Source organism: Quercus robur, chromosome 12 (assembly GCF_932294415.1).
Source record: "Quercus robur chromosome 12, dhQueRobu3.1, whole genome shotgun sequence".
NCBI lineage: Eukaryota > Viridiplantae > Streptophyta > Magnoliopsida > Fagales > Fagaceae > Quercus > Quercus robur.
Window position 1 is genome coordinate 4,858,086 of NC_065545.1, and position 18,616 is coordinate 4,876,701.

An 18,616-nucleotide genomic window follows, 5' to 3' on the forward strand; every position below is an offset into this window, starting at 1 on the left:
GTAAGGAAAATTAACAAGAAATAAAATTTTACGGTGTAAGGCGGGGCTTCACAGGTCTTCGCGGGGCCTTAAGGGACGGGGATGGGGTAAGAAATTTTCCCTGTCATGCGGCAGGGCGGAATGGGGCAAGAAAAATCCATACGGGACGGGAGTGAAGATCTCATCCTTCAGCTCCGCCCCACCCCATTGCCATCCCTACTAGAATCATCTTACATGGGCAATATTTATAACACCAGCAGTCTAGCAGCCGGCCAATTGCCTTTTATGTGTTCCAAACTTGCCTGAATTAAACTATTAAAGTAAACCAATTCACACTCACCAATGCAACAACTTTTAACTTTTATATATATATATATATATATATATTTATATCTTCCCAAGTGAAAGTCAAACACATAGCAAATTCCATCCTTGGTTCCTTACACAGCTATATTACAGTTACTCAACAATTTGAGCAGAAAGCTCATCACAAATCTAGAGAGTTCGCCATGTCAAGTCAAACTGCTCCCTCAAATCCCACCGTTGATCCCTACCAACACCTCCAAATCGCCCTCAATCCCGACGGCACGATCACACGCCTCCAAGAAGTCCCGAACACTCCAACCACACCTGATCCTAGCCACCCCACTCCAGTTCTCTCCAAAGACATCCCTATAAACCAATTAAACAACACCTGGGTCAGAATATTCCTACCCAGAGAAGCACTTGATCATAACTCCTCCACTAAATTGCCTCTCATAGTTTACTTCCATGGAGGAGGGTTCATCCTTTACAGTGCAGCCTCATCAATTTCCCATGATCATTGTGCCAACATGGCAATTGACCTCCACGTCATCATCGTATCCGTGGAGTACCACCTCGCCCCAGAGCACCGGCTGCCGGCGGCTTATGATGATGCTATGGAAGCATTACACTGGATCAAAACCACCCCAGATGATTGGCTAAGAGATTATGCTGATTTATCTAGTATGCTGTCTAGAAAAAATAATGGTCTGCTTTATCTTAGAAAAATCAAAAAGTAAATTACTATATTTACTTGTTTTTTGTGATTTTTGGTATCAATTTTCAATATATTGAATTGGAGTGCTGGCCTAATTTGTTATTGTTAATTCATACCTCATATATATATATATATATATATATATATTATTTCTTAATGTAACTATCATTCATTCTGCCCATTTCTTTTCATATACCCATTGATCGAGCAACTAACCCCCAAGCTAAGAAGTAGAAAAGCACAGAAGATGCAATCAGCAACAAAGTATATAAGAAGCAGAACACTATATTTTATTTCGAATAACAACTACCCTTTACATTTGACTCAATTTAATTAGTCATAAATATAGAGTTTTATAGGCCATTGTTAAGTTCAACGGCTACGGCCAAGAGGACTTTTTTTTGAGAAAGAAGACTATGAATATCATTAAAGTCAGCCATAATTGGCGAACAGTACAGAATGGAGATGTGGAGGAACATCCTCCATCCACACCTTAAAGCCTATCACATGTCTTGCATGTTTTGCTAGGTTATGAGCAACAGTATTGCCAATTCTACGAGTATGGGAAAAAGTAATACAACTGACATCTGTTAAGGATTTGGCCGAAGCAAGAATGTGACCAAATGAAGATAAGGATTCATCATTCCTTTTGAGAGTGTTGATCACCACGTTGGAGTCACCTTCCAAAATGTATTCGGAGAGGCTGAGTTCCTGAGCGAACGTGATGGCTCGTGCTGCTGCAATTGCTTCAACCAGGTCGGAGGAGAAAGGTAATTGGATCTGTTCCAATAGGGAAGCAAGTACCTGCCCATTTTCATTTCGGATAACAACACCAAACCAGCTTTATTAATATCTCTAAAAAGTGCTCCATCGAAGTTGATCTTGAGAGAGTTTGTAGGTGGTGGGATCCAAGTAACCCGGTTTGTATTTGATACCGTAGCTGGATATTGCTGAGCTCTGTTTTCACGGTGGAAAACAGAGAGTGCTTGCCGAGCATTTGGAACGACCTGGGATATGGGGTAGTCACGTTGCTGCACTTTAATCTGATTTCTACGAGACCAGATTGTCCACATTATTGCCACCATCAGCTCTATATTTTTTTCCTCTCCGTTGGCAAAGAGTAACAACTCCTTTATGTCTCGGAATGAGCGATTTCTACGAAAATAGAGCTCCTGTATAGATTCCCAGATCGGTGTAAGGGTTGGACATTCCCATATTGCATGGAGAACCGTTTCAGACACCTGGTGACAATGATCGCAGCTATCTTCTTGGAGGATTTGTCTCCTCTTCAGATTCTTCTTCACGGGGATGGCATCTCTGCATGATCTCCAAATGAAATTTTTTACTTTATTTGGGATCCAGAGACCCCAAATTAGCTTCCAAATCCCATTGTCTTTATCCAATTGTCCTTGAGCTTGGGTATTTGAATTCACCTTTACTAGGAAGTTGTACCCAGATTTTACCGTGTATTCACCCGAAGTAGTGAAGGGCCACACGAGTGTATCTTCAGCTGAGGTGATGCATAATGGGATGCTCTTTATTAAACTCACCTCCTCAGAAACAAATAGACCATGTAGCAGATTTTCATCCCAGCTTTTAGATTCTGGGTCTATGAGATCAAAAACCTTCAATTCTTCAAAGCCTTCAACCTGTGGTGATAGGATTCGTGGATGGTGTAGGGGTGGTAACCAAGCATCCAGCCATACACTAATGGATTTTCTACAACCCACTCTCCATTTTGCTCCCTTCAACAGTACATCCTGACCCTTTAGGATACTATGCCAAGCATATGAGGCTGAGGCTGAACCAGTAGCTTCCATTATTGAACAATCTGGGAAGAATTTGGACTTGAAAACTCGATAGAAGAGGGAATTTTTGTGGTGCAAGAGTCTCCAAGCTTGTTTGGCGAGAAGTGCATCATTAAAGAGGGCTAAGTCCTTGAAACCCATACCACCATCAGATTTTGGACGGCATAGAGTATCCCATTTCACCCAATGTATCTTCCTCCTATCTCCTTTTTGTCCCCACCAAAATTTTCTATTGAGACTTTCAATTTCTGAGCATAAACCCAAAGGAAGCTTAAAGCATGAATACAAAAATCTTTACCATGAAAGAGATATATAGCAAGATTAAAAGCTAAATTAATCTCTTCTTCACATGCCCATTTGCTCAAAGAATTTAGGGGATAATTGAATTAAAGATGGTGATCTTGTTCAGAATTTAGAGGATAGTTTAATTAAAGATGGTGTTACAAAGAAGGCCTTGATGATGAATGGGATACTCTTATCAATTGGGCAATATAGAACTGCAAAGGAAAAAGTGCAAGGGCTGATTGTTGTGGGCTAGGCTTTAGTGATGGTATATACCATGTTAAGCACCAAAAAATTGTGAGAACAAAGGAACAAATTTTAGGGGTCATAAAGGATTAGGTGAAAACTGGATTGAAAGTTGTGAGAACAGAGGAACAAATTTTAGGGGTCATAGAGAATTAGAAGAAGAACAGGATTGAAAGTAAAGGTGAATATCCCAGCTCTAGTATATTTTTCTTCAACATATGGGGCATCTCAGATGTTGTATTTAAGCCTAAAGTTTGATTTGTGTGACGGTACAGCACACTCCAATTGTTGTAGATTGATAGATTCTTCTCTTGTTAATTTGGTTTGTTGGTTGATGGGATTTTGTCCTTGTTCTCCGCCTTTGGGTAGTCAGTCTCAATTGTGTAGTTTAGCTACTGTTGTCTTCTTGTTGTTGGCCATGTTGCTGCCTTTGGCTGTTGTGGCTGGTTTTCCAATTTGTTGCTTAGTATAATTCACTTGATTATCAGAAAAAGAGAAGCTAAATTAATTCATGAAAAATAAAACTAAATTTCTATTCAATATTAACCAAATATAAATAAGAGAAAAAACTTAAGATAATTACTTTTTAATACACATGAATTTATTAAGAGCCTTATAATTTAGTGGCATAGTCCATTCTTTTTTATTAGGAAAACCATGATTCAAATCCCTCCTTGTTGCATTATTTAATTATTTAAAAATAAATAAATATATTTGAACTCATTATATATCCACTATTCTTACACAAAAGTATTAAAAATCAAAGAGTTGCCAAATAAAATAAATAAATACCATATTAGAATTGTTGTTGAAATTGAGAGCAAATTATCAAGAAAAATAGGAAACTGGTTCAATTTAACGCATTACGTCCACAACATAAAACCCCATATATGACTACACTTTTTATATATTGTTAAAATGGATCCAACATATATATATTAGATATAGTGTGATAACTTTAAAACCATTAATAGCACAATGTTTTGTAACTACTGTTGGAAATAAAGGAGAGATAATACCTAACTTTTTCTTGAAAATTACACAATTTGATTTTACCAAAAGAAGTGGCGGAGATGAGGCGTGGACCATGTCACTATCTTGAGACAAATCGTGCAGTTTACGGTATATCGGATGTAGTCACACAATATATTTTTGCACATTGTCCCCAGGATACAACAGACCAGTCATCTTTGTTGATTTCCTTGCAAGCCTACACAACTTGTAAAATATAAGCTCTCTATAGTACTTTCTTTTCTCAGAAAATTTAGTAAAAGATAATATATTTTTGTGAATAGTAAGAAGCAATAGATGGTAAGTGTTTAGAACAATAATAAAAATTGTTTTTGAAAGTCTATAGCTTTTGTAATTCAAAAATAATGTGTACCTTGAAACTTTTGTTTCTTTTCATATATATAGAGCCAGACATGTAACTTATCCTTAGCCAAAGAATCAAAAGGGTTTGATATCAATTAAATGTTCATAAAATTGTTAAAATCAATATATGATCTAAAGGTTTCTTTATATATATATATATATATATATATATATGTATGTATTATATATAAACCAATCATCAAAAGTACTTGCCAATGTATATACGCTGAAACAAGTTAATAGCCAAATTAAGTTGTCTTTTAGTGTCATAATGCTATTGAAAACAAAACAATAGCCCATAACGTGGCTGATTTTTAGATATCAATTAATATTTTCCTTTGAAACTTTAACTATACACAATAGTTACAACTAAGAATGGAAAGCAAGTTGTAATGCTATAAACCACCAACGGTAAATTATATAAATATATAGTTGTATAATTTTCTAATATTTTCCATCTATAACGTTACTATTAAATATATTAAAAGAAACGTTTTAAAGCAAAAGTTTATAAATGAAAGTATACTAAAAGCTGGCAATATATGGTATTAAAAATCACATTAATTTTCAGAAATTTTCCTAACTAAAACCAGTGACAAAAGCTATTCAAATTTTGAATTATATTTGAATTTCAAAATTAGCAATCAACGTATCTGACATTAAGGAGTAATTGATTTCCTCAATTCACATAAATAAGTATTAAAATAAATATGATATTTTTTATTAAAATATCCAACAACTACTATTAGAATAGTCCATGATATTTAATAAAACCATTGTGTATGTGCCTAGGTACTTACCATCTCCTTAATTATATTCGGATCTAGATCTTGTGCAATATCACATAGGTATTGCATGGTGCAATACTTTTGAAAAGTGCAAATTGAAAGTAATTTTTGTAATTTTTAATCTAAACCCTTGAATGAAAAAAAAAAATCAAAAATAGCAAAAAAGTAGAATGCAAAATATATATATATATATATATATATATATATATATGAGAGAGGAATAGATAAGAGAGAAAGAAGATCCATCAAGGGTAAGATTCAGCTAAGCAAGAGGAAAAAAAATGAGAAAGAGAACAAGGTGAGATTATAGGAAAGAAAAACTAATGGTCCCTTTGAATTGAGGGGGAGGAAGGGAAAGTAGAGTAGAAGTGGCCCAAAATTAGCCTATTTTCAGCAAACTCTCCTCCACTCTCCCTTTCTCCTACCTCAATCCAAACGGGCCCTAAAATGGAGAGAGAGAGAGAGAGAGAGAGAGAGAGAGAGAGAGAGAGAGAGAGAGAGAGAGAGAGAGAGAGAGAGAGAGAGCCACGTGATTGTGGATGTGGAATTTGTGAGCCACGTGATTGTGGATGTGGAATTTGTATTAGTGGAGCCAAAGGTAACAATGGCATCACATGTGGACGGGTGTGAGAGAATGAGTGTGAAATGAGGTGATATCGTAGAGTTGTTGAGAGAAGAAAATTTATGATTCCTAGTTTTATGGTCTAATCAAAGTTCAACTAAAAGTCAAACCAATGACATCACATCATTAATATAAAAAAAAAAATTATTATTTTAAAATTAATTTTATTTAAATTTTCATATCTTATTTTAAAATAATTATAAAATAGAAAGAACTTTTGTACACTCCTTTTAAAAAAAAAAAAAAATCTTATTAGTAATCATTGACAATATATATCATAATAGTTTTTTACCCTACTTCAATAAAGAATGAATAATATAAGAGTAATGTTATAGATACTAACTATTTTACAATATTTTTACAAATTGCTGATGTGGCGAATTCTTACTGGTTCTAATATGAGCCAATCACTAGTATCATATTTTTACTTACAATAACTATTTGGAAAATGGTAAAATCACATTAATAGTTTGTAAAAATGTTGTAAAACAGTTTATGTCTGTAGCATTATTCATAATATAATAGGCAATTAGACATTACTTCACCTTAAAAAAAAAAAAAAAAACTCCCATTCCCACTTCTCAGTTCTCACAGCACCCACACACGGCCACATGTTATTTACCTCTAAACAAAAACAAAAAATACAAATACCACTCAACAGTTGCCACACATTACCATTAGTGTAATTTTCAAGCATTTACGACATCTTTTTATTTTTATTTTTTTCAACTTCTATTCACAGAGTCATAAACCTCTCTTTTTCTCTCGTGCAGTACCAGAGTTCTTCAGCAGATTCTAAATAGCAGTCAAGGCTTGAAGCACATGGATTTCTACTCATTTCATCCAACAAAGTAATTCTGCTTCATTTCATTTTCTCACCCACATATCTGAGATTTTTCCAATCTCATTTCACCCAAATATATATATGAGATTTTCCTCAAATCTCACTTCATTTCCCTACAAATCTAAGATTTTTTTTTTTCTTTATTTGTTTTTTTTTTTTTTTTCTGGGTTCCTGATAAAACAATCGAACCGGATTAGTGTCCGATTCTCAACTGAACCAATAAAACCATGATATAATTGATTGTCACGTGCATGGACAATGGACATTCACGGCAAATTTTGTAACCATTTGCCGACCCTCAACCAACAGTCAAATGGTATCTAGAATCATCTTACATGGACGATATTTATATTTCTAAGACTAACAGCTAGCCGGCCAATTGCCTTTTATGTGTTCCAAACTTGCCTGAATTAAATAAACCAACTCACATCCACCAATCCAATAACTATAACCTGTCTTCCCGAGTGAAAGTCAAACACGTAGTTAATTCCATCTTCACACAACTATATTACTAAACAGTTTGAGCAGATAGCTCATCACAAAGCTAGAGAGTAGAGAGTCCGCCATGTCAAGTCAAATTGCTCCCTTAAATCCCACCGTTGATCCCTACCAGCACCTCCAAATCGCCCTCAATGCCGACGGCACGATCACACGCCTCCGAGAAGTCCCGAACACTCCACCCACACCTGATCCTAGCCACCCCACTCCAGTTCTCTCCAAAGACATCCCTCTAAACCAATCAAACAACACCTGGGTCAGAATATTCCTACCCAGAGAAGCACTTGATCATAACTCCTCCACTAAATTGCCTCTTATAGTTTACTTCCATGGGGGAGGTTTCATCCTTTACAGTGCAGCCTCATCAATTTCCCATGATCATTGTGCCAACATGGCAATTGACCTCCACGTCATCATCGTATCCGTCGAGTACCGCCTCGCCCCAGAGCACCGTCTGCCGGCGGCTTATGATGATGCTATGGAAGCGTTACACTGGATCAAAACCACCCCAGATGATTGGCTAAGTGATTATGCTGATTCATCTAACACGTTTATTATGGGTGGTAGTGCTGGTGGTAACATAGCCTACCATGCAGGATTACGAGCAGCCACAGAAATCGATAAACTTGAGCCTTTGGTGATCAGAGGGTTGATATTGCTTCAACCATACTTTGGTGGGTCCCAAAGGACTCAATCAGAATTGAGGGACAATGATCCAATTTTGCCACTAAGTGTTTGTGATCTAATGTGGGAACTGTCATTACCAATTGTTGACCGCGACCATGAGTATTGCAATCCAAAGGTTGGAGATGGGCCTCAGCTTCTGGAAAAGATCAAGCTGCTAGGATGGAAGGTCTTGGTGGTGGGCTGTGATGGGGACATACTGTTTGAACATCAAATTGAGCTGGTAAAACTGATGAGAGAAAAGGGTGTGTCAGTGGTGAGCCAATTTGGTGATGGGGGTTATCATGGGATAGATATGTTTGAGCCTGCCAAAACAAAGGCACTCCATGTGGTCCTTAAAAATTTCATATTATCTTCATTGGTTGCCTAGGAAGAATTGGTGGTGTGTGTGTGTCACTGTGTTGGTTTGCGATGTTATCTTATGCATATATTTTAATAGAATAGTCCACATGTCGAAAGTCTTGCAAAAAGAATAACGTTGTAAAGTTGTTGATGTGATTAATGCTAGTTGTTATATATATATATGTATTGAAAAGCTGTTGTTTTGGCATTGATGCTGTTAAATCATAAATAAAACATCATTTTCATAATTATTGTTTTCCATCTTCTCTGTTAAAAAGACCATTATTGGCATGGGGGGTGTTTTATGTGTAAAAAGTGGAATAATTGAATTAAAAGTTAGAACTGCATTTTATTATATCAATAATAACAAAAATTACCATCTTTTTATATATGGCTGCGGAAGCTGACCATCTTGGACCGTTGAATATCAGAGGGTTGATATTGCAACAACCATTCTTTGGTGGAAGTGGAGTGAGTCAGAGTTGAGGTTGGTCAGCGATCCAACGTTGCCACTGTGTATTACTGATCTGATGTGGGAGTTGTCATTGCCAATTGGGGTTGACTGTGATCATGAGTACTGCAATTCAACGGTGGGTCTAAGCTATTGGTGAAAATAAGGTTGCTGGGATGGAAGGTTTTATTGACTGGTTGTGATGGGGACCAATTGTTTGATCTTCAGGTTGAGCTGGTGAAGCTGTTGGAGGAACATGGTGTACACGTGGTGGGTCATTTCGGTGTTGGAGGTTGTCATGGGGTGGACTTTCATGACTCCTCTAGGGGCAAGGCATTCTTGGAGCAAGTTAAGAATTTTATATAAATTTGATTACACAAATGATTATGTTTTTTCCTTCTAAGACGTGAGTCATGGTGATTAGTGATTTAATTGTGTTGCATAATGGTGAAGGAGTTCTGAATTAAAAATGGCCCTTCCTTTCTTTGTAAGAGTATGATGGAGAATGGAGTTATTATATATGTTCAAGATTCAAATGAATGTGTCCTCAAAATTAAAAAAGAAAAAAAAAAAGAGTTTTATTAAGAACTCAGTGAATGATTCTATCAAGGGAGTCCATCTCGTACCATACCGGCCGGTATAGCTGGAATATTTTGCACCGATGCTTGAAACGGTACATAAATGTGTTTGTTTCGTATCTGTTTAAATACCGGGCTATGCCAGATTGTTTCGGTCATACCAGAAAAAAAAAATCGGATTTCGGTCGAAAACTTCATACCGGACCAAAACAGCAAAAAAAAAAAAAAAAAAAAAAATCTCATATTAATAATCTCTCTCCTTCCTGAATAACTTACTAACTTGCTCTTGCTTGGGTTACTGCCATCATTAACACTGTCGTTGTTGCCACCACGTTGCCTATAACAATCCCTTTGGCCGATCTTCTCTTCAACTTCTGCTCAGACCATACGTTGCTTCTTACGGCTTTTATGTTTGTTTTTATTTTAATCTTAACTCTTTGTTGTTTTGTGTGCTTGACAAGTAGTGACAAGTCACTAACAACCAATGTGAACATCATTTAAAATTCAAACCCTACCTCTTTTAAGTATATATATATATATATATATATATAGTCTCAACAGTACACATCTGCAACAAACTTTGGGGCTAAACACAGGAATAAGAAAAAGCAAATAACTAGGAAATAACTGATTAGCTTGAACAAATAACACAGAATAGTAAATAGAAGATTAGAAGGGAGGCTCAACCTACCACCAAAAGAAATTATAGTAGACAAGTATGGAGAAGAGATAATAGATGAAGAATGTGACAAATGGTAGTGGAAGAGTTATCAGAAAATAGATGTAAAACAAAATATAACATGTAGGAGATAACATATTTAAAATAATGATAATGCACAAAATAATGGATAACTATGGCGGTATGACTTGCCAACTTGATTGAAAATAATTACAGTAACTTACAACTTACGATCGGCCAAAAAAAAAAAAAAAACTAAAGTCACAATCCTCAAGAAACAACCAACATCAGTAGATCCAAAAAAAACATCTCACAAGAAACAATTAACATCAATACATTAAAAAAAATAATTAAAAAAAAAAAAAAGTCATCTCACAAAAAAACAACCAACATCAATACATCCAAAAAAAACTCATACAAGAACATATGGGAGAATATAAAATTTTTTTGAGGGAGACGAACCGGGTTTATGGTGGGGAAATCAAGGAAGAGACGAACTGAGTTAGAAAAGAAAGCTGTGAAAAAAATATAGAAGATAAGGAAGTTGAGCTAAGAGTTTCATATGAGAGAAAATAAAAATTTTAAAAGATGAGAAAGGAGAAGCAAGTGGAAGGGAGTAGGGGTGTCAATGTTCGACCCAACCTGCGAACACGACACGAACCTGACACAAGTTTTTACGGGTTAGGGTTGGACCTTAATGGGTTTAGGTCATAAATGGGTCAACCCGAAAGTGACACGATAAGAAACGTGTCATAAGCGGGTTAACCTGCATAACCCGCAATAGACACGTTTGACATGCCAATTTATTTGTGTTAACTAAAAATGACCTGCTTAACACAACTCGTTTAACTCGTATAACAAATAAATATTCATTTTATTTTAGATTTGTCAAATATCTTTTATATCTAACATATATTTTAAATTTAAAAAGAAAAGTGAGTAATTACAAAAACTTACAAGATATATAATTGAAAATTGAAACTTTACAAACCCTAAATCTCTAAACCTTCTTATAAATATCTAATTTTATTTTTTTATTTTAGCCGTACTACTCACTCTACTATCTTATAGTCTCACGCCCAATTCTCAAACTCAAAGTCTCAAACCGGTTATTGCTCTTTCTCTCTCTAATGTGTTTAGTGAGTTTTAGAATTAAAGAAAACCATTTTCTTGGTGTTTCAAAATTCTGTAGTAATTTTTTCTGCATAATGTTTTTGTTCTATAAACTTTGAACCGATGTGCCGTAATTAATATACGAGATATATTAATTGTTCATTAAGGCCATGGTTGTGCTTTTGTCTTGTGCTGTGTGTTTTTTTTGGTGTTTATATTAGTGTTGACACCATCTGCATATTTTGCAAGTAGGTTTATTGAGATAATTTATAAACTAAATCTGATGGGTATTGCTTTTAAAGATTACAACTACGAGTAACGTTGTAATACTCCCTTTTGATATCATATAAACAATTTTATGATTGCATGATATGGGCCACTTGTTTTAGTTTCTTTGAATGAAAATAAGACAACTTGACTTTGTGCTTGTTGGCCGTAGAACTTGTTTAAGTATTGTAACTACTAATACTTTTTTTTTTTTTAGGCATAGAACTTGCACAAATGAAATTAGATGAGCTTGTGGAATATGTTATGAATTTGGACATCAACAGAGAATCTATGAATGGTAATCGTAGTCATAGTCAGGATTAATCTACTATTTGCTCAAATTCTTTCAATATTGATACTTAGCATTTGGCGAGTTCCAAGGATATTATATTTTTGTTGAACTATGTTATTTTATTTTTATTAAACTATGTTATTTTGAATTTGGGACGTTGAAGTGTATGCACTTCTTTTCGAGTGTAAAAAACTTATTTCTAGATTAATGTTATATTTTTGTTGAACTATATTATTTTGAATGTGGGCTGAAGACTTGAAATGTATGCACTGCTTTTGAGATGTAAAAAAAATTATTTCTAGATAGATATTATATTTAATATTATGTAGGTTGAAATGGGTTGTGTTACATTCATGTCAACTCAACATGACTCGTTTATTAAGCGTGTCAAATGGGTTAGGTCAGGTCAACTCGCCTTATTAACATGTCAGGTTAGGATTGAAGGAACATGACAAGATTATTAAATGGGTCGGGTTAGGGTTAAGCCATTTAATCGAATACTCCTACCTCGACACAAAACAAATCCAACACGCTAACCCGAATTAACACCCTAGATGAGAGAAGATAAGTGTGAGGGTGAAACAAAATGTGTGGTTGAGAAAAACAAAAAAAGGAGAAGTAAAAATAAATAAATTAAAGTAAAAGGTGGCTTGATGGGATATGTGTCTATCATGGAAGGAATTTTACAAAATGAAAATTACAAATTGTATTACAATAAAAATAAATTTTCACAAAATTTTCACAACAATTAAGTTATCAAATCTTTCATATGTGAAAATAAAATTAAATAAATTAATAAAATATTAGATTAGGATTGACCACAACTAAAAACAAAAAATATTGTGAAAATATAGTCACATTTAATTGTAGGACAAAATTTAGCTAAAAAATTGGTTTTAGCCTTAGGCTACAAAATTGGTTGTAATATCTTTTTATTGGAGGTAAATTTTGACAAATCCACCATTAGATTACAATTTCTTCTTATATCTTTCATGGTTGCAAAATTTCTAGAAAATTAAAGATCAAAAGTTATGTCATCAATAAATTTTTTAAATTCCAAGTTTTTGTGGTTTAAAATTATGTATAATATATGCACTTTATTTCCTTAAAAAAAATTATGCATAATATATAAGCTTATAGATAATATAGTAAATAATACCTGATTGACACAAAATTTGGCATATGTATTAAGAGCATGTAGCACACGCAATTCAACTGTTAGATTTTCAAAATATATAGTAATATTTATTTTACTAAGTAAAGTTGTAGCTTTAAATTACAACTAGTTTTTTAGCTAAACTTTGTCCTTTATTGTATCTCCAAACTTTTTAAATTAGTGATATTTTTCTTTAGAAAAAAAAAATTGTGCTATTTACACAATATTTTCATAACAATTTCATGATAAAGTTTACGCAATAAATTGTTATTGGTTCTCATCTAAACCTACTAGTGACATTAATATTTTTTTAACTACCATTAATGAAAAAGAAAAACTGATGAAAACTAATGAAAAAAAGATAGGAAGATCAATTAAGAAATTAAAAGATGAAAAAAGAAGACGAAGATTTGTAACCAAACAAATAAGGAAGGATAAGAGAACATAAATTCACAAGCGCATTAGAGGAAACTCAAATCTTAAATTTTCTTTTTCAACTCTTTACCATTTATTTATTCTACTATAAGAGGCTAGAGGTATGCAACCAAGTCATCGATCCGCTAAAACCTATCCAATTCAACCCAACCTATCGATTTGGGTCAGTTTTTAGAGGTTGGTGAGTCAGTAAATTTGCCTAACCCAACCCACCTATATTTGTTAGGGACATATTTATGTAATTAGCTAATCCTTTGACAATACATACTTTACTTGTAATTTGGTAGATCTAGGATGAGTTTAGTACTTCAAGAAACAAGCGTTCAAGTTAAGTATTGAAACCATGCAAGTCTGACCAATAAACAAGTGAAGGAAGTGTTGTTCATTAAAGCTTGACAAAAATCTCTACAGAAAGACTTCTATTGAGATTTAATGTTGAAGCTCGACATAAGTTGTATCTGTCGAGAATTACGAAATCAGACTTTTCAGATCTAATTACACGCATATCCTTAAGTATTTGTGTAGGGTTTCCTTTCTCACAACCCTAGACATATATATATATATATATATATAATTTTAAGAGCCGTCACGATGGGGATGCAAAGGAATATACATGCATATTGTGACTGGAGGCAAAAATTGCTCTAGTTCATTATTCTCTCTGTAGAAGCTACTGCGTCTTTACGCCAAGGGTTTTGTGACCAAGGAGCTTCCTGATCTTCATTGTTGATGAACTAAAAAACTTTGCAACGAACAATCTTCCTCAAGTTGGTGTGTTAGTCATGTACTGGGATTCGTGCATCATTGGTTAGTCACGTACTAGGATTCGTGCATTGAACGGAGAGATTGCCGCTACAATACAAGTCTAATTGGGTATTGGGGTAAGAGTTCAACTGTAGGTTGGTATTTTTTGATAGGCCAAAGGGTTTGGTAAGATTCCTCATACTTATAACTGCTTGTGATTGATAATAGTGGATTCTCGGGAGTGGTGGCCTTAAATTCACCCAATGGGGTTTTGCTTCGGTGATTTTCCCCATTCATAAATAAATTACTAGTGTCAAATTTATTTTCCATTGCATTTAATTATTTGGTGATTTGTTTGTACTACCACACCATTGCATGTAATTTGACTAATTAATTAACTTGAGTAATTAATTAATTTGCAAGGGGTCAATTCATTTTAACCTAACAATATTTAATATATATTTTAAAAATATATTATATAATTTTATTATTTATTCTTTTGTTTATCAACCGAGTTAGGATAGAGCTATATGATATCCTACTAATTTTGAAGCATTAATAAAATAGTTTGTGTTAGTTTGGTAGTAGGCTCAGGCTTATTAGGTTATAAATTTGCTTTTATTTGTATTGGTGTTGTTTGTATTGGTATTGTTTGAATGCTCAATTATTATTATTATTTTTTAAATTCCAACCTGATCTAGGTGAGCTAGGTTGGGTTAGATCTTTTTTCAACTTGATTATGGTGAGTAGAATTGAAAATACTCCTCAACCCAAATCAAAATATTAATTTTGATTGAATTGTTTATGCTATGGGTACACCAAAAAAAGAAAGTTAAAATGATAACAAATACATTAAGTTGTCAAAGTTGATACTTTAAAGACCAATAACATTCACTTGATACTTTAGGGACTAAAGCACTGATAAATAAATATTAGGGACTAACAATGTAATATTAAAATGGATTAGAATTTAGGTTTGAATCCCTTATAAATGGGCAATTTGAGCATAATTTAAATTTCTTCAAGAAAATTTAATTTAAATTAGTATTTATTGAATCTCTTATAAAAATTTAAGTAAATTCATTATAAAAAAGAAGGTAGAAAGAAGTGTTTTAGTACAATGACATAATATTGAAAATGATAATGTGAATATTCGCTAGCATAATATTTTCAAAATGGAAATGCAAAACCAAAAAAAAAAAAAAAAAAAACAAGAGAAGTGTCAAAATTGACAAAGGCATTATATTGTCAAAATTAATATTGTCCAATGACATAATATTGTCAAAATTAACAAACACAATATTGTCATAATTTTTTTCTTTTACAAGCTCAAGAGTTTGTGCCTAACATTTCAAAGAAAATATTGGATTCAATCCAATTTCACTTGAAATACTTTTTTTTTCTTTTTTCCGCACCATTTGAGGAAGTGCAATTATCTTTCTCCAGACATGTTGAGATTTTATGGCCAACATGCTTGCAAAAGCCACAAGACTTCCTTTTTTTTCCTAATTCTCTTCCACCTTTCATTCGTTTTTTCCTCGAGCGACCTTTTATCTTTGAGAGTGGAGGACAATTAATGAGGTAATCTCCATCAATCATATCATTAACATTAGAATCAACCATATTTTCCTTGTCCACTAAATTTTCATCATCCACCACTAGCAATTGTTTTTCACTTAACTAGTCAATAACCCGTGCGATGCATGGGAAATCTACCAATTTTTTCCAAATGATGTGACATTAGCTATTGGAATTCAGCATCGATTCTCTGGTAGCACATTCTTATTTTTCAATTTCATTTATTTGATGTCTTCCACTAAATATTTAATGCATTCATTATATTTAAAAAATGTTGAAGTTTAGATATTGTTTTTCAATTCCTCTTGATTTTAAAGACACAACTATTGAATCTCAACAACATACCAATGCAAATATTAATTACTTAAAATTCAAAATAAATTATTTAAACATGATAAGTTACAATTCAAATTGAGTATCATGAGTTTTTTAAATGTAAAGAGAATACTACAATATTTAGAAATTAAATGTATATAGACAAACAGTTAACGCTATACTAAAAGAAATCCTCAAATAACTAAATATAAGAGTTTAATTCCTCTATGTTTCAATTTAAAACCAAATTGTGCATAAAAGCAAAAATATTTCCTTTGTTCCAATACGTCTTTAGTATCAAAATCACAAATTCTTTAAAACCAAATTGTGTATAAAAGCAAAAAAATTTCCTTTGTTCCAATATGTCTTTAGTATCAAAATCACAAATTCATTAAAACCAAATTGTGCATAGAAAATCTTAGAGATTGAAAGACAACTTTAAAGTGTTTTTTGTATCTTCTTCCTTTGTTGCTTTGTAGTAGTCCCTAAATATGCCCTTTTGTTTTCCTTGAGTACAGATGTTGGTGTGAGTTGCACATTGGTTTGAACATCAAGTTTTTGAAATTTTGTACAATCACCATCTTCTTCAATTGATAAGTTGTTGCTACATTCATTTGAAGTATCACTGATGTAAACCTGACAATAGAACAGGTTGAGGAATGTATTACAACTTATACATCTTAAATATCATATTTGTAATTTTTCTAAATTAAATAATACTTACTTCTGTCATTTTATCAAGCTGAATTGCTTTGTCAGTTTCTTCAAAAGAGTCAAAAAGTTTCTTGACAGTGTAGAATTCCCATCCATAGTTGAGATTATAGTTATTTAGTTGTATTTGGAAAACAAATTTTTTTTCCTTTCAGATTTTCTATTTGCACAGGAAGGATGACTTCATCGGGCTCCTAACAAAAGTAACATTTTTCAAATTGTACACTGAAGTAAAGTTTAGTAAATATTAAATACTAATTTTATCTTCGACTTTCTCACCTCTAAAGATTTATTCAAAAGGTCTTTGGCTAATATATTGAATAATTTTTCTGCTTCTGAATCAAATAAAATGAATGTGGCCATTCTTGAGCTATCTTTAACCTTTAATTGAATTCTACACTTGATAAAAGAAATAACATATATAATGTTAATATCATATTATTTGTTGTGTATTTTAATATAAAAAGTAAACATTTTCATTTTGTGTACCTTGGGATTGGGAAGCATGCCTTTTTGTTGCAATTGTCGCACCATAAAAATTCATCTTTTGATTTTACCTTTTTACGATATACTTCGCAAGAGATAAAGTACCAACCAGAATGATCTATGTCAATGTTTATAATCTTTCCTTGACAGGTAAAGATCGTTTCCTAGAAATTGAATTTAATATCAATCAATTTAAAATTTTATAGTTAAATTTTGTAAAAGCAAGTCTAAAGTACATAAAGCAATGTTAAGGACACAATGTTATTGTTGAAGGTATATTTTTTTCTTACCTCATTATCAGAGTCCCACATAACTTTTTTGATTTCACTTATGGTTCTTCTATTGATGTTCATCTCTTCTTCAATTGATACTTGTGGTTTGAATTGCTTGGGCATTTGTACTATTGGTTGGTTATTTTCCACCAGCCTATTATATTGCATAAAGATATTAGACATAGTATTGTAGAGACTGTAAATATATTAAAATGGTGAATCCAAAACAAAGCACTTACTGATCTTTGAATTCAACAACCTCAGGAATGTCCAAATCAATATAAACTCTTGTTCCACTTGTTGACGATAAGTTATACTCTCCTGGAATGCATAAGATTCATTAGGAAAAAAAGTACATTGAAGTTTCAATGAAATAATTACTGTAATCAGTGAGAGGTCTAGATTAGAGGGCATAGTATCTTGTAGACATGTAAAATACAGAGGTAAATAATCCAACTTTGCTATGGTAGATATAGATGCTAAAGATAATGACACTTGAGAAAATGTTTGTCACATTTTGAAAACCAAAGGACCCTAAAAACCATGCTCTTGAAACGGATTAAAAAAAAAAGAAAAGAAAAATCTCTTTCAACAATGAAAAATGTAAAGGGAGGGAATGAATCCCCCAACAGTAAGTGATGAATATCTTTTTAATTCTTATACATTGAAATGATTTTTCTCTGCTCAATAATTTAGAGACATAATTATCTTGATTCATTGGATGCTTACATAATAATGTAGGCAAAATACTTTGTATTTCAAACAATTGGATGATTTCTTATGTAGTTCAAAAGATGGTTATAAAGAGAATTAGAAAAGAGAAATGAACTTGCCTTTAAAAGTCTTGACAGTCAAACATGTAGCAATTATGATAAAAGGGCTTGGATTTTCAGTAAAGAAGCTCTCCTCAACTTCATTTGCAATTGATCCCCAAAGTGTAAGCTTTATTTCATTTCCTCTGTCAAAAATTTCCAATGTTACAGTGTAAGTTCATATAATATAAGTGCATGTATTGGTTTATCAAAAATAAATAAATAAATAAAAAGTGCAT

The 18,616-nt window shown here is 33.0% G+C and overlaps 2 protein-coding genes and 1 long non-coding RNA gene across 4 annotated transcripts in view; 2 read left to right on the plus strand and 1 right to left on the minus strand.

The window, feature by feature from the left end:
* The first annotated feature begins 488 nt into the window (after positions 1 to 488).
* On the plus strand, positions 489 to 1,022 carry LOC126708050 (carboxylesterase 1-like). Its single transcript, XM_050407872.1, has one exon. The coding sequence runs from the start codon at positions 489 to 491 to the stop codon at positions 1,020 to 1,022; it is 534 nt and encodes a 177-aa protein (XP_050263829.1).
* A 6,247-nt stretch (positions 1,023 to 7,269) lies between these two features.
* Positions 7,270 to 18,616, plus strand: part of LOC126707923 (carboxylesterase 1-like) — a 49,670-nt gene continuing 38,323 nt past the window's right edge. Inside the window, exon 1 of one of the 2 annotated variants that reach the window (XM_050407665.1) lies at positions 7,270 to 8,736. In XM_050407665.1, coding sequence (XP_050263622.1) covers positions 7,530 to 8,516 — 987 coding nt within the window. In that variant the 5' untranslated portion in view covers positions 7,270 to 7,529 and the 3' untranslated portion in view covers positions 8,517 to 8,736. Of the gene's footprint in view, positions 8,737 to 18,616 lie in introns of those variants that run through there. The other variant, XM_050407666.1, reaches the window with a different exon arrangement.
* Positions 16,531 to 16,993, minus strand: LOC126707930 (uncharacterized). Its single transcript, XR_007649165.1, has 2 exons — positions 16,821 to 16,993; positions 16,531 to 16,732 (listed from the first exon to the last, which is right to left on the minus strand). It is a non-coding gene; the product is annotated as an uncharacterized LOC126707930 (long non-coding RNA).

What these genes read in the sequence shown, in the direction of transcription:
- LOC126708050 (XM_050407872.1), top strand. Translation starts at nt 489, where the DNA reads ATGTCAAGTCAAACTGCTCCCTCAAATCCCACCGTTGATCCCTACCAA.